The 23,532-nt window shown below is 41.8% G+C and overlaps 1 protein-coding gene across 2 annotated transcripts in view; it reads left to right on the top strand.

The window, feature by feature from the left end:
• The window catches only part of LOC139568632 (integrin alpha-L-like), a 36,203-nt gene that overhangs the window by 230 nt on the left and 12,441 nt on the right, over window positions 1-23,532 (top strand). For both annotated transcript variants that reach the window (XM_071390585.1, XM_071390584.1), the window contains exons 2-17: window positions 4,925-5,039; window positions 10,224-10,321; window positions 10,535-10,602; window positions 10,939-11,053; window positions 11,271-11,401; window positions 12,346-12,488; window positions 12,615-12,768; window positions 19,443-19,578; window positions 19,804-19,880; window positions 20,035-20,158; window positions 20,288-20,430; window positions 20,667-20,807; window positions 21,000-21,197; window positions 21,314-21,444; window positions 21,935-22,089; window positions 23,303-23,469. In XM_071390585.1, coding sequence (XP_071246686.1) covers window positions 4,925-5,039; window positions 10,224-10,321; window positions 10,535-10,602; window positions 10,939-11,053; window positions 11,271-11,401; window positions 12,346-12,488; window positions 12,615-12,768; window positions 19,443-19,578; window positions 19,804-19,880; window positions 20,035-20,158; window positions 20,288-20,430; window positions 20,667-20,807; window positions 21,000-21,197; window positions 21,314-21,444; window positions 21,935-22,089; window positions 23,303-23,469 — 2,096 coding nt within the window. The remainder of the gene's footprint in view (window positions 1-4,924; window positions 5,040-10,223; window positions 10,322-10,534; window positions 10,603-10,938; window positions 11,054-11,270; window positions 11,402-12,345; window positions 12,489-12,614; window positions 12,769-19,442; window positions 19,579-19,803; window positions 19,881-20,034; window positions 20,159-20,287; window positions 20,431-20,666; window positions 20,808-20,999; window positions 21,198-21,313; window positions 21,445-21,934; window positions 22,090-23,302; window positions 23,470-23,532) is intronic.

Below are 23,532 nucleotides of genomic sequence, written 5' to 3'. Positions count from 1 at the left end.
AATAGTAAAAACAAGTAAATTACTTTCAGTACTATATATTTTAAATTACAGTTTATTTTTGGGGAGCGATTCCTGAGTGTGAAATACTCAAGTATGTTGAACCGTTCACACCATTGTAATCAATAAGTATAGTTGAAGTAGAGGAGGATATGTTTTCAAATGGATGCTTAACTTGCACAGGGATCATTTATGTCAAATGTCTCTAATATCGCCATTAGCGTAGGCTAATGGGGATCCCAATAAAATCTAATGCTCGAAATGTAATTTACAGAACTAGTCATATCTTTATTTGTGGTTTTACGTCAATAACGGTAACCCACTTCCACCAAAAACGTTTTGAGTTTTGAGGCAATAGTTGGTTGGAACCATAGGTCACTTAATCTTTTAAACCTAGATAACACTATATAACGCATTCATGTTTTTGAGACAGTCAATGATGAGCATTAACTATTGGACACATTTTTCGTAGTGAAAAAGTCATAAAGAAGTTATTTACAATGTTGAAGATGCATTACCTTTTTGAGGGCAGTTCTGGCTGAACACACCAAGCACACCCATGTTTACTCAAAAATTGTGAAATTATGATTTCTCAAAACACGTTTGTGCACCTTCTCATCCATATGAGCTGGTGCCAGAATAGGATCAGCTGTGGGTCATTTTTTTCTTCAAAGGATGGCACTCTTTGGTGCTATGTTTACAGTTAGGCTATACATAATATATGCAACGAATATTCCACCGACATGGTTCTGTGGCAATGCACCACAAGGCCAATAAGCAAAGCATTAACAATGAAGGTTACACACACTGGACCAGAGCCATTTATTTGGGCTGGACTAACCAATTATGGGACCCAGGGCAAGAACGTCTTTCACCAACTGTTAGCCTAAATGTAATTCAGAACACAGCGGCGCCACATGTAGTGACACGTTGTAACGATTTGGGAGAAGCCCAGGTAAAATGGAGACACGTATAGGCTAACCTGGGTTATCCAGGCGATGTGCAGCCCATCGTTTAGCTGTTTTGTGCGTCTCCGCGGTGGGAGTGACAATATCAGGACCATGGCCAGAGGCCAAGCGCTCGGCCAAATTGATAAATACAGTCTCATCACAATGCGCAACAACAGAAACTAATTAATTTACTTTAGGAATCTTTTTGAATGGACATAAAGAGAATAAGCAAACTCGCACGCATATCCGTCAAAAGGACCCACCATTTAAAGCCACCACTGCATTTCAAACACACAACAGCAAATCATATTTCTCCTTTCCTAAAAACGTTGGCTAATAAAAACCTAGGCCTTGGATAATGCTAAAACAATGTAGCCTACCAAATGAATTGACAAGGGAAGTTTGAAGGGGGAGAGAGAGCTATGCCTATCATTAGAGCACATGTATTGATGCAAGGGATGACATGACCGGACCTGAAAAACCTTCTCCATACCGGGGATTATGGCTCTAGGCAGAAGCTTTGTTTGACGTTTCTGATTTATTCTACAATTCATTGTGTATTGACAGTAAATCAACTTTGGATTTGATTATTGTATCAGACCAAGAGAACGTCTGACAGTCAGGAGTCTTAAATATTGGTTTTAGTGATCATATGGTAACCTACTGTACCCGGAAGAAATCCAAAATTCTACTTGAACCAGGTAATAACTACATGAAGGTGCGGTCTGATGAAACAATACTCCAAGGGAAGTTTTGTAGAAGCACTTGGAATTTTGGATTGGTCTCATGTACTAAACGGTGATGATGTTGATCAAGCTTGTTTCTGTCTGCACTCGACTCTCTGGCTCCGATGAAACAAAGTAGAATCAAACAGTGGTCAAGGAAATGGATCACTTCCGAGATCTTAGACCTCACAAGGAAAAGGGATCCGTACCTGGCCAAATTCAGAAGAACAAATCTACGACAAGATTATGATGGTTATTTTAACTGTAGAAACCAGGAAAGATACAAAATGGATGAAGCCAAATCCCAACATTACATAGATGCTGTTAATGACAATTTACTGTACATCAGCCTCGTAAACTGTGGAACATTTTAAAGTACATTGGCTCAAAAACTCCCCATAAAGTAAAATCCTGTAGGATTGGCCTGGATATTGATGATGTTTTATGCAATGACCAGGCAAAGGTTGCAAATGATTATAACATTTTCTTTTACCACTATAGCTTAATCTCTAGTTAAGAAGTTACTGAGCTGCTCTGGACACTGGCCGGTCTTTCATTAAGAACTTTTACCATAGCAAAGGTATCACAAATTATTTGTTTGAGCTGTGCAAGGTAACAGACAACAAAGTTTCCAATCTACTATGCTTGATGAGCACAAACAAAGCAACTGGGCTGATTATGAATCTTGCAGGAAGATTAATAAAGGATAGTGCTTGTGTCACTGCTAAAATGATAACGCATATTCTAAACCTTTCTATTAGTAGTGGAACATTTCCCAATGATCTCGAAAGAGCCCGGGTGGTTCCGCTCCACAAGAAGAGCAGTAAAACAAATGTAGGAAACTACAGGCCTGTGTCGATCCTCAGCACCTTATCCAAAGTTGTTGAGAGATTAGTTTTTAATCAACTTGAGGGACACCTTCTTGAGCACTTCTTTATGAACTCCAGTCTGGCTTTAGAACAGTTCATTCCACTGATACTTGCCTTATCCACCTTACAGAAACACTTTCTGTGACCACATCAAGCAGGAAAGTGAGAAGGGGAACTATACAGGTATGGTCATGTTAGACTTACAGAAAGTGTTTGACACTGTAGACCATGATGTTCTCCTGATGAAACTGAAATGCATGGGTCTAAATGATGTAGCAGCGAATTGGTTTAGGTCTTATCTGACCAACAGACCACAAGTATGTAATGTTGGTGATGTTCTGTCAGAGGCCAAATAAATATCCTGTGGTGTACCGCAGGGATTCATTTTAGGGCCTCTCTTATTACAGATTGCTTAGAGCTGACAAGATAAAGGTAAACTATGCAGGCATGGATCTAAAACAAGTGTAACTTATATTGGTGTGTCCCTAGATCAATCCCTTTCTGGAGACTTGATTGCTGCCAAAATTATTTCTAAAATGGTGAACAAATTGAAATGTTTATATCGTAACACTAGATATTTTAACATCAAAGTTAAGAAACTGCTTGTCTCAATATTGATTCAGTGTCATTTTGATTATGCTGCTCTGCTTGGTATAGTGGGCTGTCAAAAAAGCTGAAAATGAGAATGCATGTCATACAAAATAATGTTATCAGGTATATGCTGAATGTCCCCCCTTGGACCCACATAATGTTATCAGGTATATGCTGAATGTCCCCCCTAGGACCCACATAATGTTATCAGGTATATGCTGAATGTCCCCCCTAGGACCCACATAATGTTATCAGGTATATGCTGAATGTCCCCCCTAGGACCCACATAATGTTATCAGGTATATGCTGAATGTCCCCCCTAGGACCCACATAATGTTATCAGGTATATGCTGAATGTCCCCCCTAGGACCCACATAATGTTATCAGGTATATGCTGAATGTCCCCCCTAGGACCCACATAGGGGTGCAGGAGTTCCGGGAGGTGGGCTTGTTGTCTTTGGAGTCCAGAGTGGTCTAACTTAATCATATGTTTGACATCTTAAATGATTGTGCCCCAGGTTATATGAAAAACCACATTGATATGGTCTATAACCAACACAGTTACAATACCAGAGCTAGTGTTGTCTTGTAAAATCTCAAGAGTAAACAGTACTGCAAAGAGTACGTTTTTCTATACAGGCATTTATCTATGGAATAGCTTACCCTTGGAGATCAAGCAAAGAAAAAGCAGAAATAACTTTAAAAAGCAGGCAAAGGTTTTCATTTGGACAAGGTTGTCGAAGTAAGAGAAACCACTCCACTGTTCCTTGTGCCCCCTACTGCTGGTCAGGTGTATTTATTTGAATGATAGGTATGATGTGCAATGAATAGATTGTTTTTAATGTCAAATGAATATGGTTCATTTTTACGGTTAGGGAAAAGTGCAGTGAATAGTGCCACTTTTTAGGTTGTCAATATAAATGAATGTATTTATGGTCGTTTGTAATTTTGTCTTGCCTTTTAATCATTATATGTGTTATTGTTTTTACCTTCGAGGACCACTTTGGAAACAAGCATTTTAATGAATACTTTCAAGTGATATCCTCTGGGTTCACATTGTACATTTTGTTGTACATATATGTTACCCAAAATAAATTCAATTAAATATGTGATAGTAGGCCTATATTATGAAGGCCTATATGATGATATCTAAATCTGTCTCTAGTGGATATTATTTGCATCTGTCTTGCATAGCACAGGTCAGGTGGTATGGCAGCGTAGGCCTACGAATTATAGATTAATATATGAGTTACCTTAATTTCTAATTTACACATCTCTCAATCTTCATTGTTCCTGTCCTGCACAATTCACACATATCCGCTGACATCATCTCCACTGGCCTCTCTTCCCTCTCCTCTCTCTATTCCTAATAGCTCTTGTATGAGTTGGCTAGCTCAATGCGAGTCCCAGGAATAGCAATATAGTTTGGTCACTTATTTTGAGAATTTAAAAAAACGAATATTCGAGGGGATAAGGGGGGACTTCACAGGGTGGTGAATGTGAAAGATGATGAGCTTGATGATCATTTCCTATAAATATCGAGGGTCTTATTCTGGTGACACGATCATCAATGCTTGGCTGCCATTTGACAAATGAAAATAATCTAGTTTTTTCATTTGCACTACCTCATTACGCACAGACTTTAATCCTCAACACGTCAATTTGATCTCTGGTGAGAAAGAGTGCATGTTGTTTTTATGGAGGTTTTAGAATATTCTAATGGAAATCTGTCACCAATTGAATGGACACCTAGCTAATCATCTGATTGTGGTTCTCTACCCTTCTTTGCCAGCTGTCTCTTCAATGGCTTTCAACATCGATGAAGCAAACACAAAAATCTACAAAGGGGAGGAACAGGATTTCTTTGGATACAAAGTCCTGCAATTCATATCTGGCAAGGAGAAAGGGCAAGTGTTACTGTTATCATATTAGTGAAAAATGTCAAGCATTATGTTACAAACTTCATCTGCAAAACAGTATCACACACTTGAGGAAACAAAAATGACCAGAAAAATGTCTACAAACATGCACTATATACAGTACCAGTCATAAGTTTGGACACACCAACTCATTCAAGGGGTTTTCTTTATTTTTACTATTTTCTACATTGTAGAATAATAGTGAAGGCATCAAAACTATGAAATAACACACATGGAATCTTGTAGTAACCAAAAAAGTGTTAAACAAATCAAAATATATTTTAGATTTTAGATTCCTCAAAGTAGCCACCCTTTGCCTTGATGACTGCTTTGCACACTCTTGGCATTCTCTCAACCAGCTTAATGTGGAATGGTTTTCCAACAGTCTTGAAGGAGTTCCCACATAGGCTCAGCACTTGTTTGCTGATTTTCCTTCACTCTGCGGTCCAACTCATCCCAAACCATCTCAATTGGGTTGAGGTCGGGTGATTGTGGAGGCTAGGTCATCTGATGCAGCACTCCAGTAGTCTCCTTCTTGGTCAAATAGCCCTTACACATCCTGGAGGTGTGTTTTGGGTCATGATCCTGTTGGAAAACAAATGATAGTCGAACTAAGCGCAAACCAAATGGGATGGCGTATCGCTGCAGAATGCTGTGGTAGCCATGCTAGTTAAGTGTGTCTTGAATTCTAAATAAATCATAGACAGTGTCACCAGCAAATCACCCCCTACACCATCACACCTCCTACTGCATGCTTCCTGTGGGAACCACACATGCAGAGATCATCCCTTCACCTACTCTGCGTCTCACAAAGACACGGCGGTTGGAACCAAAAATATCATATTTGGACTCATCAGACCAAAGGACAGATTTCCACCAGTCTAATGTCCATTGCTCGTGTTTCTTGGCCCAAGCAAGTCTCTTATTGGTGTCCTTTAGAAGTGGTTTCTTCTTGACAATGAAGGCCTGAGTCACGCAGTCTCCTCTGAACAGTTGATGCTGAGATGTGTCTGTTACTTGATCTCTGTGAAGTATTTATTTGGGCTGCAATCTGAGGTGCAGTTAACTCTAATGAACTTATCCTCTGCAGCAGAGGCAACTCTGGGTCTTCCTTTCCTGTTGCGGTCCTCATGAAAGCCAGTTTCATCATAGCGCTTGATGGGTTTTGCGACTGCACTTGAAGAAACTTTCAAAGTTCTTGAAATGTTCCAGATTGACTGACCTTCATGTCTTGCATACATTTATTTTGCCCCCCCACACCAAACGCGATCACGACACGCAAGTTAAAATATCAAAACAAACTCTGAACCAATGACATTAATTTGGGGACAGGTCGAAAGCATTAAACATGTATGGCAATTTATCTAGCTAGCTTGCACTTGCTAGCTAACGTTAATTCGTCCTATTTAGCTAGCTTGCTGTTGCTAGCTAATTTGTCCTGGGATATAAACATTGAGTTGTTATTTTACCTGAAATGCACAAGGACCTCTACTCCGACAGTTAATCCACACATAAAACGGCCAACCGAATCGTTTCTAGTCATCTCTCCTCCTTCCAGGCTTTTTCATCTTTGAACTTATATGGTGATCGCATCTAAACTTTCATTGTATTACCACGACAACCGGCAACAAAGTTCGTCTTTCAGTCACCCACGTGGGTATAACCAATGAGGAGATGGCACGTGGGCACCTGCTTCTATAAACAAATGAGGAGATGACTTTCAGCGCGATCTGCGTCAGAAATAGGAACGACTTCAATTTTAGCCCTTGGCGTCGCAGACGCTCGTTGGCGCGCGCAAGCAGTGTGGGTGCAATAATTGAATAACATGGATTTCTAAATGTATTTTGCGACGCTCGCACACGCGACGTGTCCGGTCTGGTCAGCATGTTAGTCTTTTACCAAATAGGGCCATCTGCTGTATACCACCCCTACCTTGTCACAACACAAATGATTGGCATAAACACATTAAGGAAAGAAATTCCACAAATTAACTTTTAACAAGGCACACCTGTTAATTGAAATGCATTCCAGGTGACTACCTCATGAAGCTGGTTGAGAGAATGCCAAGAGTGTGCAAAGCTGTCATGAAGGCAAATGGTGGCTACTTTGAAGAATCTCAAATATAAAATATGTTTTAATTTGTTGAACACTTTTTTGTTAACTACATGATTCCAAATGTGTTATTTCATAGTTTTGATGTATTCACTATTATTCTACAATGTAAAAAATAAAGTAAACCCCTTGAATGACGAGGTGTGTCCAAACTTTTGACTGGTACTGTATATCCATAGCAATGTATTTAGAAAATATATGTCTCTGTATAGATCTATATTCCTCAGTGCACATTTACTTACGTTTCTTAAATGATGTGAGCTGCATCAAATGCCCATGACTATTACACAGTAAAACTACCTAATGTGCATCAGTGTATTAGTTATGCATACGTTGATGGAATGGAAATGCTTCTTCACATCACACCTCTGATAACATCCTGCCTATGCTTTCCTCCTTCATCATGCAGTTGTTATTGTAACCTTAGTAACCAAAATAAAACGCATAAACAAAAGTAATTTACTACATTGTCACAAATGTTTTGCAACCAATCTTAATCTAAAGTTTGTCATACACTCAGCGGCCTGTTAATTAGGTACACCAACCTGTTCACGAAAATTGATCGCTCCTATAGACAGTGAGTCTCGTGGCCTTGGCTTGCTATATAAAGCAGGCAGACAGACATCGAGGCATTCAGTTACTGTTCAATTGAATGTTAGAAAGGACTAAACGAGTGACTTAAGCGACTTTGAGCGTGGCATGATCGTCGGTGCCAGGCGTGTCGGATCCAGTATCCATAAATGTTAGCCCCCCTGGGCTTTTCACATTGTCTAGGGTTTACTGAGAATTGTGCGACAAACAAAAAACATCTAGTCAACGGCAATCCTGTGGGCGAAAAAGTCTTGCTAATGAGAGAGGTCGAAGGAGAATGGCAAGAATCGTGCAAGCTAACAAGCGGGCCACAGACAGACAAATAATGGCGCAGAACGGCATCTCAGAACTCGTCAATCCTTGTCATGGATGGGCTACTGCAGCAGACGACCACACCAGGTTACACTCCTATCAGCTAAAAACAAGAAGAAGCGGCTCCAGTGGGCACATGAAGCAACAGGAACCATGATTCATCGGACCAGGCAATGTTTTTGCACTCTTCAATTGTCCAGTGTTGGTGATCATACTGATGTCAGAATCAGGATTTGGCGTAAGCAGCATAAGTCCATGGATCCATCCTGCCTTGTATAACCGGTACAGGCTGGTGGAGGTGGTGTACTGGTGTGGGGAAAGTTTTCCTGGCACACGTCAGGTCCCATGGTACCAATTGAGTAACAAACGTTTCTGACACCTTGTAGAATCCATGCCCCGAACAATTCAGGCTGTTCTGGAGGTAAAGGGGGTCTGACCCGGCACTAGATGGGTGTACCTAATACACTGAGTATATACAGTGGGGAGAACAAGTATTTGATACACTGCCGATTTTGCAGGTTTTCCTACTTACAAAGCATGTAGAGGTCTGTAATTTTTATCATAGGTACACTTCAACTGTGAGAGACGGAATCTAAAACAAAAATCCAGAAAATCACATTGTATGATTTTTAAGTAATTCATTTGCATTTTATTGCATGACATAAGTATTTGATCACCTACCAACCAGTAAGAATTCCGGCTCTCACAGACCTGTTAGTTTTTCTTTAAGAAGCCCTCCTGTTCTCCACTCATTACCTGTATTAACTGCACCTGTTTGAACTCGTTACCTGTATAAAAGACACCTGTCCACACACTCAATCAAACAGACTCCAACCTCTCCACAATGGCCAAGACCAGAGAGCTGTGTAAGGACATCAGGGATAAAATTGTAGACCTGCACAAGGCTGGGATGGGCTACAGGACAATAGGCAAGCAGCTTGGTGAGAAGGCAACAACTGTTGGCGCAATTATTAGAAAATGGAAGAAAATAGAAGAAGTTCAAGATGATGGTCAATCATCCTCGGTCTGGGGCTCCATGCAAGATCTCACCTCGTGGGGCATCAATGATCATGAGGAAGGTGAGGGATCAGCCCAGAACTACACGGCAGGACCTGGTCAATGACCTGAAGAGAGCTGGGACCACAGTCTCAAAGAAAACCATTAGTAACACACTACGCCGTCATGGATTAAAATCCTGCAGCGCACACAAGGTCCCCCTGCTCAAGCAGGCGCATGTCCAGGCCCGTCTGAAGTTTGCCAATGACCATCTGGATGATCCAGAGGAGGAATGGGAGAAGGTCATGTGGTCTGATGATTCAAAAATAGAGCTTTTTGGTCTAAACTCCACTCGCCGTGTTTGGAGGAAGAAGAAGGATGAGTACAACCCCAAGAACACCATCCCAACCGTGAAGCATGGAGGTGGAAACATCATTCTTTGGGGATGCTTTTCTGCAAAGGGGACAGGACGACTGCACCGTATTGAGGGGAGGATGGATGGGGCCATGTATTGCGAGATCTTAGCCAACAACCTCCTTCCCTCAGTAAGAGCATTGATGATGGGTCGTGGCTGGGTCTTCCAGTATGACAACGACCCGAAACACACAGCCAGGGCAACTAAGGAGTGGCTCCGTAAGAAGTATCTCAAGGTCCTGGAGTGGCCTAGCCAGTCTCCAGACCTGAACCCAATAGAAAATCTTTGGAGGGAGCTGAAAGTCCGTATTGCCCAGCGACAGCCCCGAAACCTGAAGGATCTGGAGAAGGTCTGTATGGAGGAGTGGGCCAAAATCCCTGCTGCAGTGTGTGCAAACCTGGTCAAGAACTACAGGAAACGTATGATCTCTGTAATTGCAAACAAACGATTCTGTACCAAATATTAAGTTCTGCTTTTCTGATGTATCAAATACTTATGTCATGCAATAAAATGCTAATTAATTACTTAAAAATCATACAATGTGATTTTCGGGATTTTTGTTTTAGATTCCGTCTCTCACAGTTGAAGTGTACCTATGATAAAAATTACAGACCTCTACATGCTTTTTAAGTAGGAAAATCTGCAAAATCGGCAGTGTATCAAATACTTGTTCTCCCCACTGTATATAAGCAGTCACACAGGCTCATCTAAATCGACCAATCTATACTGTCATTTCTCCCCCACAGGGTAATGGTCAGTGCACCATATCAGAAGAATGGATCTGGTGGAATCTGTAGATGTGCTCAAGACCAAACAAACTGTACAGACTGTTACACTCCTCAAGGTAGAGATGGATGTTGATGATACACTATACTGTACTTACTGGACTGCAATTGAGAATGGTGGTTACTTTAATTAACAAAATGAATAATTATAAGAACATCTAACACGGTAACCATGGCTAATCGAGTATTAAAATATTGCTGAAATGTCAACAAGATCTTGAAAATGAGAAACACTAGTTGATTCTGCAAATCTGCCTTTTCCCTTTCAACAGTTACTGCCAAAATCAAGTACATTGGACTGTCTATGGCTGGACAATCTACTTCTCCGCCAACGTTCACTGTAAGATAACCACTAAACATTTAATTTGATCATGTTCTTGTTTTCAAATAGTCCATGTGAGTATGTGTAATACATGTGTGTGGTTGTGTTTACATAAACAATCCAATCAGATCAGCTCTGAAAAATGATCTGATGTGATTTGTCAAAATACCAATTAGTGGGAAAAAGATCAGAATTGGGCTGCCTGTGTAAACCTAAATGACTTGTTTCACTTGAGTCATAAAACAATAGCTCAGCAAATGATCATGGCAAATTCCTGTAACTCTCTCTTTTGAAGACATCTGAGGTCCACCCATTATTTTATCCCATTTACAATGACGTATTCTCCTCATTCAGGCCTGCAGCCCTGGCCTGGCACACGAGTGCGATGGGAACTCCTATCTGAACAGTATCTGTTATCAGTTCAACAGCCAGCTCCAGATCACCTCGAACTTCACACCTGCCTTCCAAGGTATAACGGTGAAACTTGAAGACAATTGTCGATAATAATAACATAACCAAAGGGTTTTAGGTATACATTGACTGTTTATTCATGTCATGCTAAATTACATTAGGATTAGGTCACAAAATATGAATTGTGAATGATAAGATCTGGATTCCTGAATATGTGAAGAATGTTGTGAGTGTTATACATCATAGACATTTATGTAATTCACTTTCTCTTCCAGAATGTACTAAGAAAATAGTGGACCTCGTTTTCCTCTTTGACGGATCAGGAAGCATGACAACGACAGAATTTAATAAGAACAAAGGTTTCATAAACAACATCATGACAACCCTAAAAAACTCCTCAATCAAGGTAAACTTCCCTTTTAAAGTTCATAACTTAAATCGTGCTCGTGAGGTTGCTGAACATACATCTGTTTATCTACACTCTTAGAAGTAAAGGTGCCTAGAAGAAGCTTTTGGGTTGCCGTAACGGCAGAATCTTTCCAGTTCAAACAGGTTCCTTGAGGAACCCCTCTGAAAAGGGTCTTCAAGGAACCCCTGTGTAAAGGTTCAAACCGGAACCTTTTTGTGATGGGACGGGTTACATTTTGAACCTTTTTAATAATATATTGTAGAGGTGGAAGCCTATCAGATTGGAGGAGTGGCTTATTGGTGGAGTAGCTTTCAGATGGTTCTTTTTGGCCAATGGTTAGCGTAAATGTCATTCCTGTTCATCATGTTAAGTTTGTACACTGCATTAAAAAATCTTGAATATTTATGCATATTATTTATTCTAATACAATATGAATAATATTAGCATTTCTGTTTACATATAGTAATACAGTGGTAACTATTCTAACTTTGGGATTTGCGTAGGCTCTTGAGGAACTCATACGCCTCTGTAAGCCTCATTGAAGCTACAAAACTGTCAGTGTTCAATCTTAACATGTGATAACAATACAACAGATCAGATGAACAGGATTGACATTGACTCTAAAGGGTGACCCAAAAAATATCTACGTTAATGCCAAACACCTACTAAGCCGCACCTCCACTCCAGGGTTCCTCCAGGAGCACAATGCTACATTGAACCATTAAAGGTTACTCCAAGAACCCCTCAACTAACCGAAGCTGCAAATATGAACCATCGACTAGCAACGGTTCCTTGAGGAACTCCAGGGGTTCCTTGAGGATCTTCAGGGTTCCTCGAGTCACCACTAATTCTAAGAGTGTATGTGCAATACCCAGGTTGCTGCATGGAAAGTATGGTATGAAATCAATATTAGTAATCTTTTCCTCTTTTGTAAACGACAGTTCGCTGCGGTTCAGTTCTCATCAAACACCAGGACAGTTTTCAACTTCAAAGACTACCAAGAGGGGAGAGCCTTTACTAAACTTTCGGAAGAAGAGCATATGGCTGATCTAACCAACACACATCAGGCAATAGACTTTGTCTTGTAGGTCACAGTTGATCATTATTAATCAGTTTTACTGTCAAAGTTCTGACCGAATACTCAGAGTCTGATCAAAGGGGATTGTGGTGCAAGAAAGATAGCTTGATCTGTTGTTTGTATCTAATTCAGGAAAAACGTTTTTGAAAAACAAACCGCCGGCGCCACCGCATATGCAACTAAAGTGCTGGTCGTAATAACAGATGGAAATCCCAGTGATACTGATAGAAGGTTTAACTCTATCAAAAGAAGTGATGAGAAAAACATCATCCGCTTCATCATCGGGGTAAGTCCTTAAAAAGGGATCCTGCATAACCCCAACACAACACCACACAATTGTATGACTTACAGTGCATTCGGAAAGTATTCAGACCCCTTGACTTTTCCACATTTTGTTACATCACAGCCTCATTCTAAAATGTATTAAATCGTTTTATTCCCTCATGAATCTACACACAATACGCCATAATGACAAAACAAGAACAGATTATACATTTTTTGGGCATTTTTTTTTTTAAATATCACATTTACATAAGTATTCAGACCCTTTACTCAGTACTTTGTTGAAGCACCTTTGGCAGCGATTACAGTATCGAGTCTTCTTGGGTATGATGCTACAAGCTCGGCACACCTGTGTTGGGGAGTTTCCCCCATTCTTCTCTGCAGATCCTCTCAAGCTCTGCCAGTTTGGATGGGAAGCGTCGCTTTACAGCTATTTTCAGGTCTCTCCAGAGATGTTCGATCGGGTTCAAGTCCGGGCTCTGGCTGGGCCACTCAAGGACATTCAGAGACTTGTCCCGAAGCCACTCCTGCATTGTCTTGGCTGTGTGCTTAGGGTCGTTGTCCTGTTGGAAGGTGAACCTTCACCCCAGTCTGAGGTCCTGAGCACTCTGAAGCAGGTTTTCATCAAGGATCTTTCTGTACTTTGCTCCGTTCATCTTTCCCTCGATCCTGACTAGTCTCCCAGTCCCTGCCGCTGAAAAAAAATTCCCACAGCATGATGGTGCCACCACCATGCTTCATCGTAGGGATGGTGCCAGGTTTCCTCCAGACGTGACACTTGGCATTCAGACCAAAGAGTTCAATCTTGGACCAAGGCCCTTCTCCCCCGATTGTTCAGTTTGGCCAGGAGGCTAGCTCTTGGAATAGTCTTGGTGGTTCCAAACTTCTTCCATTTAAGAATGATAGAGGCCACTGTGTTCTTGGGGATCTTAAATGCTGCAGCAATTTTTTGGTTATCTTCCCCAGATCTGTGCCTCGACACAATTCTGTCTTGGAGCTCTACGAACAATTCCTTCAACCTCATGGCTTGGTTTTTGCTCTAAAATCACTGTCAACTGTGGGACCTTATATAGACAGGTTTGTGCCTTTCCAAAACATGTCCAATCAATAGAATGTACCACAGGTGGACTCTAATCAAGTTGTAGAAACATCTCAAGGATGATCAATGGAAAAGGGATGCACCTGATCTCAATTTCGAGTCTCATAGCAAAGGGTCTGAATATTTATATAAATACGGTATGTCTGTTTATTAATTTTAATAAATTTGCACAAAAAAAACCAACAGTTTTTCTTTGTCATTATGGGGTATTGTGTGTATATTTATGAGAAAAAATATATATTTAATCAATTTTACAATAAGGCTGTAACGTAACAAAATGTGGAAAAAGTCAAGGGGTCTGAGTACTTTCTGAACGCACTTTAATTCCATTACAACTATTTAATTCCCATAACTACAGCTGGCTGATCACTAGTAAAAACATGTTGACTAGAAGGTATGCTCTCCTCCTAGTTGAAACTACCAAATGCCAATATACTTGCATCTCTGTGAACTTCAAGTGAAATGGTTTGCAAACGTACCTCAATCCAGGGATGGAAGGTTTCACTGTAGTCCGACGTATCCCACAACAATTTACGGTGAATGGAGAAGATTGAAATAGTGCTAGTTTTCTATTAAACTGCCTTGTTCATCCTCATGCTGGTTAGGTAATGCTAAAGCAGCAGTGTTTTTATCTGATCAATTTACCCTTGTGGGATAATTAGGAGAACAGCAACACCTTCCATCCCTGGATTGAGGTACATTTTCAAATGTACATTTTCAAATGTCTTGAAATTCAGAGGTGCAAATATATTGGTAAATGGTCGTTTCTCCTCCTAAAAATGTATCTGTTCCCACTCCCATCAATACCTCCACAACTGCTAGTACATTTACAAATGCTTTTTAATCCTCTACTAATGATCCTGTTCTATCATCACACAATGATTTGCTGAACAGGTTCAGTGGCACCAGTTAAAACCACAAATCAACTGTCTGCCTTGGATAAATGACCACACTATTGCCTTAAAAAGTGTACTAGGAATGCAGAACGGAAATGGAAGGCCTACAAACGTCAAGTATACTATGAGATACTGAAGGATCTGATGAAAAATTACAATGTTGTGGTTAAAGATACAAGAGCAAACTACTTCTCTACCCTGATCTCTGAGAACTCCCACAACTCGAAAATTCTGTTTAAAAAAAAGCATGATGTTGGTGCCCCCCATAACAGGGACAGATTTCTGCAAACAGTTTTTACGATTCTTTACAGAATTGTAAAAAAGTTGCCCTCGACTGGTGCAGGTCATATCTATGCGGCAGACGTTTCTCAGTGAGCATGGGTGCTTCAGTATCGACCGCAGCACCTACTCACTATGGCATCCCTCAGGGGTCAATTCTGGGCTCCATTTTTCCCCCTTGTACCTGCTTCCCCTTGATGACATCATCCGCAATCATAACATTCAGTTTCACTGCTTTGCAGATACCGTTATTTAAATAATTAGACCCAGGGTTCTACTAAGCTAACATATGTAATTGTTTTAAAATGGTCATACCATGGATTATTTAGCTATTTGATTTTGCTTTAGCTATTTTTCCTTTAGCTATCCCAAAAAAACAAAACTAAAACAATTTGATAAAATATTGAATTTGGCCTTTACTACTATAGACCATAGAAACAGTTTGAATAACACATTCATGAATTGCAAAAAAAAGTCAGTCAAAAAATAAATCCTAAGGAATAAGGATTTGAAGTGTCTGTCCTATATCTAGGAGATATAACAAAGCTCAGGATATATTGTTGTTTCTTGGACACATATTTAACCCCTTATATTTTTGTTGGCACAAAACTACCTCCATACTTCCATTAATTTGTATGGGTTTTCTTCATCGTGTTCGTGAGAGTCTCATCTTTCCATAGAGTGGTCATAAAGCACCTCATCCCAGCTGCCCACAGCACCGAGGCTCAGAAACATTGTCACCACCGATAAATCTACGATAATGGAGAATTTCAATAAGCATTTTTCTACGGCTGACCATGCTTTCCACCTGGCTACCCCAACCCCGGTTAACAGCTCTGCACCCCCCACAGCAACTTGCCTAAGCCTCCCCCATTTCTCCTTCACCCAAATCCAGATATCTGATGTTCTGAAAGAGCTGCAAAATCTGGACCCTTACAAATCAGCTGGGCTAGACAATCTGGACCCTCTCTTTCTAAAATGATCTGCTGTAATTGTTGCAACTCCTATTACTAGTCTGTTCAACTTCTCTTTCGTATCGTCTGAGATCCCTAAAGATTGGAAAGCTGCCACGGTCATCCCCCTCTTCAAAGAGGGAGACACTCTAGATCCAAACTGTTACAGACCTATATCTATCCTACCCTGCCTTTCTAAAGTCTTCGAAAGCCAAGTTAACAAACAGATCACCGACCATTTCGAATCTCACGTACCTTCTCCGCTATGCAATCTGGTTTCCGGGCTGGTCATGGGTGCACCTCAGCCACGCTCAAGGTCCTAAACGATATCATAACCGCCATCGATAAAAGACAATACTGTGCAGCCGTCTTCATCGACCTGGCCAAGGCTTTCGACTCTGTCAATCACCACATTCTTATCAGCAGACTCAACAGCCTTGGTTTCTCAAATGACTGTCTCACCTGGTTCACCAACTACTTCTCAGATAGAATTCAGTGTGTGAAATTGGAGGGCCTGTTGTCCGGACCTCTGGCAGTCTCTATAGCGGTGCCACAGGGTTCAATTCTCGGGCCGACTCTTTTCTCTGTATACATCAATGATGTCGCTCTTGCTGCTGGTGATTCTCTGATCCACCTCTACGTAGAAGACACCATTCTGTATACTTCTGGCCCTTCTTTGGACACTGTGTTAACAAACCTCCAGATGAGCTTCAATGCAATACAGCACTCCTTCCGTGGCCTCCAACTGCTCTTAAATGCAAGTAAAACTAAATGCATGCTCTTCAACCATTCGCTGCCCGCACCCGACTGCCCGTCTAGCATCACTACTCTTCTCACTTAGAATATGTGTTCTGACTTAGAATATGTGAAGAACTACAAATACCTAGGTGTCTGGGTAGACTGTAAACTCTCCTTCCAGACTCACATTAAGCATCTCCAATCCAAAATTAAATCTAGAATTGGCTTTCTATTTCACAACAAAGCATCCTTCACTCATGCTGCCAAACATACCCTCGTAAAACTGACTATCCTACCGATCCTTGACTTTGGCGATGTCATTTACAAAATAGCCTCCAACACTCTACTCAGCAAATTGCATGTAGTCTATCACAATGCCATCTGTTTTGTCACCAAAGCCCCATATACTACCCACCACTACGACCTGTATGCTCTTGTTGGCTGGCCCTCGCTTCATATTCTTCGTCAAACCCACTGGATCTATAAGTCTTTGCTAGGTAAAGCCCCGCCTTATCTCAGCTCACTGGTCACCATAGCAACACCCACCCGTAGCACACGCTCCAGCAGGTATATTTCACTGATCATCCCCAAAGCCAACTCCTACTTTGGCCGCCTTTCCTTCCAGTTCTCTGTTGCCAGTGACTGGAACGAATTGCAAAAATCACTGAAGCTGGAGTCTTATATCTTCCTCATTAACTTTAAGCATCAGCTGTCAGAGCAGCTTACCGATCATTGCACCGATCATTGCACCTGTACACAGCCCATCTTTCCCATGCTTGTTCAATGAAGCATAAACAATTAATCAACATGCACCTGTGGAACGGTCATTAAGACGCTTACAGACGGTAGGCAATTAAGGTCACAGTTATGAAAACTTAGGACACTAAAGAGGCCTTTCTACTGACTCTGAAAAACACCAAAAGAAAGATTCCCAAGGTCCCTGCTCATCTGCGTCAATGTGCCTTAGGCATGCTGCAAGAAGGCATGAGGACTGCAGATGTGGCCAGGGCAATAAATTACAATGTCCGTACTGTGAAACACCTAAGACAGCGCTACAGGGAGACAGGACGGACAGCTGATCGTCCTCGCAGTGGCAGACCACGTATAACACCACCTGCACAGGATCGGTACATCCGAACATCATACATGCGGGACAGGTACAGGATGGCAACAACAACTGCCCGAGTTACACCAGCAACGCACAACCCTTCCATCAGTGCTCAGACTGTCCGCAATAGGCTAAGAGAGGCTGGACTGAGGGCTTGTAGGCCTGTTGTAAGGCAGTTCCTCACCAGACATCACCGGCAACACCGTCGCTGGACCAGACAGGACTGGCATAAAGTGCTCTTCACTGACAAGTCGCAGTTTTGTCTCACCAGGGATGATGGTCGGATTCCCGTTCATCATCGAAGGAATGAGCGTTACACCGAGGCCTCGTGATCGATTTGGTGGTGGAGGGTCCGTCGTGGTCTGGGGCGGTGTGTCACAGCATCATCGGACTGAGCTTGCTGTCATTGCAAGCAATCTCAACGCTGTGCGTTAAAGGAAAACATCCTCCTCCCTCATGTGGTACCCTTCCTGCAGGTTCATCCTGACATGACCCTCCAGCATGACAATGCCACCAGCCATACTGCTCGTTCTGTGCGTGATTTCCTGCAAGACAGGAATGTCAGTATTCTGCCAAGGCCAGCGAAGAGCCCGGATCTCAATCCCATTGAGCACATCTGGGACCTGTTGGATCGGAGGGTGAGGACTAGGGCCATTCCCCCCAGAAATGTCCGGGAACTTTGAGGTGCCTTGGTGGAAGTGTGGGGTAACATCTCACAGCAAGAACTGGAGAATCTGGTGCAGTCCATGAGGAAGAAATGTACTGCAGTACTTAATGCAGCTGGTGGCCACACCAGATACTGACTGTTACCTTTAATTTTGACCCCCCCCCCTTTGTTCAGGGACACATTATTCAATTTCTGTTAGTCACATGTCTGTGGAACTTGTTCAGTTTATGTCTCAGTTGTTGAATCTTGTTATGTTCATACAAATATTTGCAAATGTTAAGTTTGCTGAAAATAAACGCAGTTGACAGTGAGAGGACGTTTCTTTTCAGACGCTATAGACGTTTTCGCGAGAAGACCGATTTTCGGGATGTCTCATGGTCTGACAAACACAACTGTGGTCCCGCCACCGTCCACTGCAGAAGCGGAAGGCAGACATTGGCGGATACGGTGGATTGTGACGCACGCAGCCCATGCAAAAAACAGATCTCTATCTTAAATTGACGGATTTTGATGGGGACTTTTTTATTATGTTACTTAGATTGACACACGGGTCAGTCAATAGATAAGCTGAATACGCTTTTATAAAGAAGCTTTTAACGTATGATTTTAATTAGCTTTCTTTGTTCATTCTTCTTCCTTCTGTCTTTGTTTGTTTGTTAGTACTTTTATTTCATGATGTGAAGCACTTTGTTACTTGTATTGAAAAGCGCTAAAAAATATAGTTATTATTATTATTACTAGTCTCAAGGGTCCAGTCCAATTTCCCAATTACGATGTGGATGTTTAAATATCATTCACATTGAAAAGGAAATTAGACTTCACTATAATTCCACAAGCATTTCGCTACACCACAAGCATTTCGCTACACCCGCAATATTATCTGCTATTCACGTGTATGTGACCAGTATAATTTGATTTGATTTGATATTTCTTGGCAGGTCAAGATGCAGAATTTGACGAAAATCAAGTCCCTGGCATCAGAGCCAAAAGAGAACAACACTTTCCTCATCCAGGACTACAACGGACTAAAAGGAATCCTAGACAACTTTCAAAAAAAGATCTTCAACATTGAAGGTACGACTCCGGATTCAGTTGAAATGTCTTAGTACTACTTACTTATTTTTCAGCAAAGTCGCTGTCAACTGAGAGTTGTTATTCATCAAAAAAACCTGAAGTGGAAATACTGGTCACTTCCTGAAATATACTGGTATTTATTTCTAGTGATAACACCTTCCTCAAAACTTTCCACAGTAGAAGTATTAATATATCGCTAGTTATATCACTGTCCGTATGTTCTAGGTTCCAAGACTGCTCTGGCTGGAAACTTGACTAAGGAGATGTCTCAGAGTGGGTTCAGTGCTGTCTACGTTGATAAGGTGAGATATCGCGATAGTATGTCCAGTATGTTTTATCATCTTAACATTTTTATAAATGTACTGACCACCATTGCAACTAGTTTATGGATGCACTATATAGATAATTAATGCTTATTAATGAAAAATCTTACCCATTGTTTTATTTCCTCTACAGGACACCTTGGTTCTGGGCTCAGTGGGATCAAACAACTGGCGTGGGTCCCTCTTAGAGACTGAGGGTCTGAGATCAGAGGAAAGGGAAATCCAGGACCCCACATTGGACAAAGATTCCTATATGGGTAATGGAACATTAAGCTCAAAAAAAGATATTGCTCAAAAAAACCTATTTTCAAGGCTCTGTTAGTTCAGATGTTTCAATGAAGGGAGTGTAGTTACAATGAACCTACATTTCTTCATTGTTGTTACAGGATACTCTGTAGCTGTTGGGAAGAAGAATGAGAACCTTCTATATTTTACTGGAGCACCAAGATCTGAACACATGGGACAGATCCTACTTTTCAACAAGGTCAACAACAACTGGACTGTGGCACAAAGATTGTTTGGGGAACAGGTTGGTAACATTAGCTATTTCTGCAAGCAGTGTGGTATTTCAATCAAGTTATACAATAGGGACAGCATGAAACCAGATTTTGGGGTTACTTCAAAGGTTTAATCACTCCTCCGATAGTAAAGAGGAACACATGATGTCACTTTGTATGTTAAATTATGAGTTCCATTCCAAACCAGAGGGCTTCTTAAAACTTTTCAAAACTATTTTTATATGAATGTAAGTTTTGATTTTCTCAGATGGGCTCCTACTTCGGGGCAGAGCTGTGTTCTGTGGACATAGACTCAGACGGCAACTTAGATTTCCTCCTGGTGGGGGCACCAATGTTTCACCAACCACCGAGAGAGGGCAGGATCTACGTCTACACACTGACTGATAAGGTGGGCTGAACTGTGAACCTCTGAACAACAGATTCAAATGCTGCAATTTGTGGTTGAATATGTTCACCAGGGAAAAAGTGATCTGGAAGCCGAAATATATTCATTTGGATATAAATATCCATTATCTGTAATAATAATGCACAAAAGACAGTGTAATATGGATTTATCTTCATGTGATCTCTCCTTTCTTAGCTGGAACTGAGGATGGAGATGAATGTTTCAGTGCTGTCTCAGGGTAGATTCGGCTCATCCATCTCCTCTCTCACAGACCTGAATGGAGATGGGCTGAAGGATGTAGCTGTGGGGGCTCCACTTGAGGACGATCACAGGGGGGCCGTGTACATCTACCTGGGTGAAAAGCTAAAGGGGATCCGCCCTCAATTCAGCCAGGTGAGGCAGACGAAGATGGAAATCGTTAAAAGAAGCCCTTCATGATCAAATAAAACAGACATCCCTCCTGGGATATCAATGGCTTTTCATTATCTGTGTATGTCTTCTTACTGCAGCGGATCTCAGCTGTGATGATGAGATCTAAGCTCCAGTTCTTTGGCCAGACGATTGATGGGAAGATGGACCTGGGTGAGGATGGACTGACTGACATCGTAGTAGGAGCGCGTGGCGCAGTTGTCGTCTTGAGGTACGAGTCCAAAAAAGGATAAGATGTATAAATTGAAGGTAAAAGCAGAAGTGTTTATTAGTTTACTCCAATTGGGGGATCGGTGGTAGGGTTGCGGGGAATAATAATAAAGGTATATTCTTTAAAAAAGTATGTATGTCTATATAGATATGTGTATGTATATATGTGTATATGTATGCATGGGTGTATGGATATATATATTTACCCCCAAAAATATGGGGGATTGGAAATGATGCAGACAATTACATTGGAAGCAACATTCTTTCCGCAATATTAAGCTGATCCACCCCTAAAAAAAAATTAAAAAAAAAAAATAAAAAAAAGGATAAGAAAAGACAGCTGGTTTAAAAGGACAGTTGTTTAACCGGTAAAAATATCCCACTAGGCTGCGATCTGTACTGAATGGGGTCTGCGCTCAATGAGGTGTGGGCGGTGCTACCCAACATCGTACAATGTAGGCTAACATCCCAATCTTTATGATCGCTCACAGGTCCAGACCAGTCCTCAGCGTCTCTGCTCATCTCCACTTCCATCCCTCGGGGATCAGCACTGATAACTTTGACTGTCTGGCAAAAGAGATCATTTCCCCCGTGGTCACTTTAACAGCCTGCTTTAACATGGCAGAGGCAACAAAGAGTAAAGCTGGTAAGAACTCTCAGAACTTTATGATCTGAGACTACATACACTACATGACCAAAAATATCTGCTCGTCGAACATCTCATTCCAAATTCATGGGCATTAATATGGAGTTGGTCCCCCCTTTGCTGCTACAGCCTCCAAGTCCCTTGGGAAGGCTTTGCACTAGTTATTGGAACATTGCTGCGGGGACTTGCTTCCATTCAGCAACAAGCATTAGTGAGGACGGGCATTGATGGGCGATTAGTCCTGGCTTGCAGTCGGCATTCCAATTCATCCCAAAGGTGTTCGATGGGGTTGAGGTCAGGGTTCTTGGCATTGGGCATGGAGATCTTAGGCTTGTGTGTGGCTGCTCGGCCATGGAAACCCATTTCATGAAGCTCCCAACGAACAGTTATTGTGCTGACGTTGCTTCCAGAGGATGTTTGGAACTTGGTAGTGAGTGTTGCAACAGAGGACAGGTGTGTTTTACGCATTTCAGCACTCGGCGGTGCCGTTCTGTGAGCTTGTGTGGCCTACCACTTCGTGGCTGAGCCGTTGTTGCACCTAGACATTTCCACTTCACAATAATAGCATTTACAGTTGAACGGTGCAGGACAGACATTTTAGGAACTGACTTGTTGGAAAGGTGGCATCCTATGACAGTGGTACGTTGAAAGTCACTGAGCTCTTCCGTCTCTTCTTCTACTTCCAATGTTTGTCTGTGGAGATTGCATGGCGGTGTGCTCAATTTTATACACCTGTCAGCAACGGGTGTGGCTGAAATAGCCAAATCCACAACTTTGAAGGGGTGTCCACATACTTTTGTATATATAGTGTAATTGTGGCCTTGATGGTCTAGGTCGGAGCCTCGGTGCATAGCTAAATCACTGACAACAATAAGTGGATCTTGGTCTCTTCCCAGTCTGAAGACCGATGGAGGCTGCTGACGGGAGGACGGTTCATAATAATGTCTGGAAAGGAGCAAATGGAATGGCATCAAACACATGGAAATCATGTTTGATACCATTCCACTTATTCCACTCCAGCCATTACCACAAGCTTGTCCTCCCCAATTAAGGTGCCAAAGGTTGTTCCTTGGTGTGGATCTGGGACTCGAGAGTTCAGGTCTTGACTCCATCTCTGCTTTCTACTTCAATGCTGTCCGTCAGCAGGCAACCATGAGGTTCTGAACTTCTCTCCCTGATAAGGAAGCCATTTCAGATTTGTGTACTTTTCCAGGGGCACTGAGTGCAGGGATGAACGTCTCCTACTCGCTGGATGTGGATCCACTGAGACAGAGGAGCCGAGCATTTTACAGCGACACGAACAAAGGGGCCAGAAGACTTCTCTCTACTGTGGAGCTGAGAAAGGAGCGGACCTGCTTCAACCACTCACTCTACATGACAGTAGGATCAATGAGAAACTGTAGCTATGCAACAATACAACAACTATAATGTATCTCGTAAGGA

Source organism: Salvelinus alpinus, chromosome 2 (genome assembly GCF_045679555.1).
Source record: "Salvelinus alpinus chromosome 2, SLU_Salpinus.1, whole genome shotgun sequence".
In the NCBI taxonomy this organism is placed as follows: domain Eukaryota; kingdom Metazoa; phylum Chordata; class Actinopteri; order Salmoniformes; family Salmonidae; genus Salvelinus; species Salvelinus alpinus.
The sequence above is the reverse complement of the archived record's forward strand: the minus strand, read 5'-3'. Positions and strand labels throughout refer to the sequence as shown.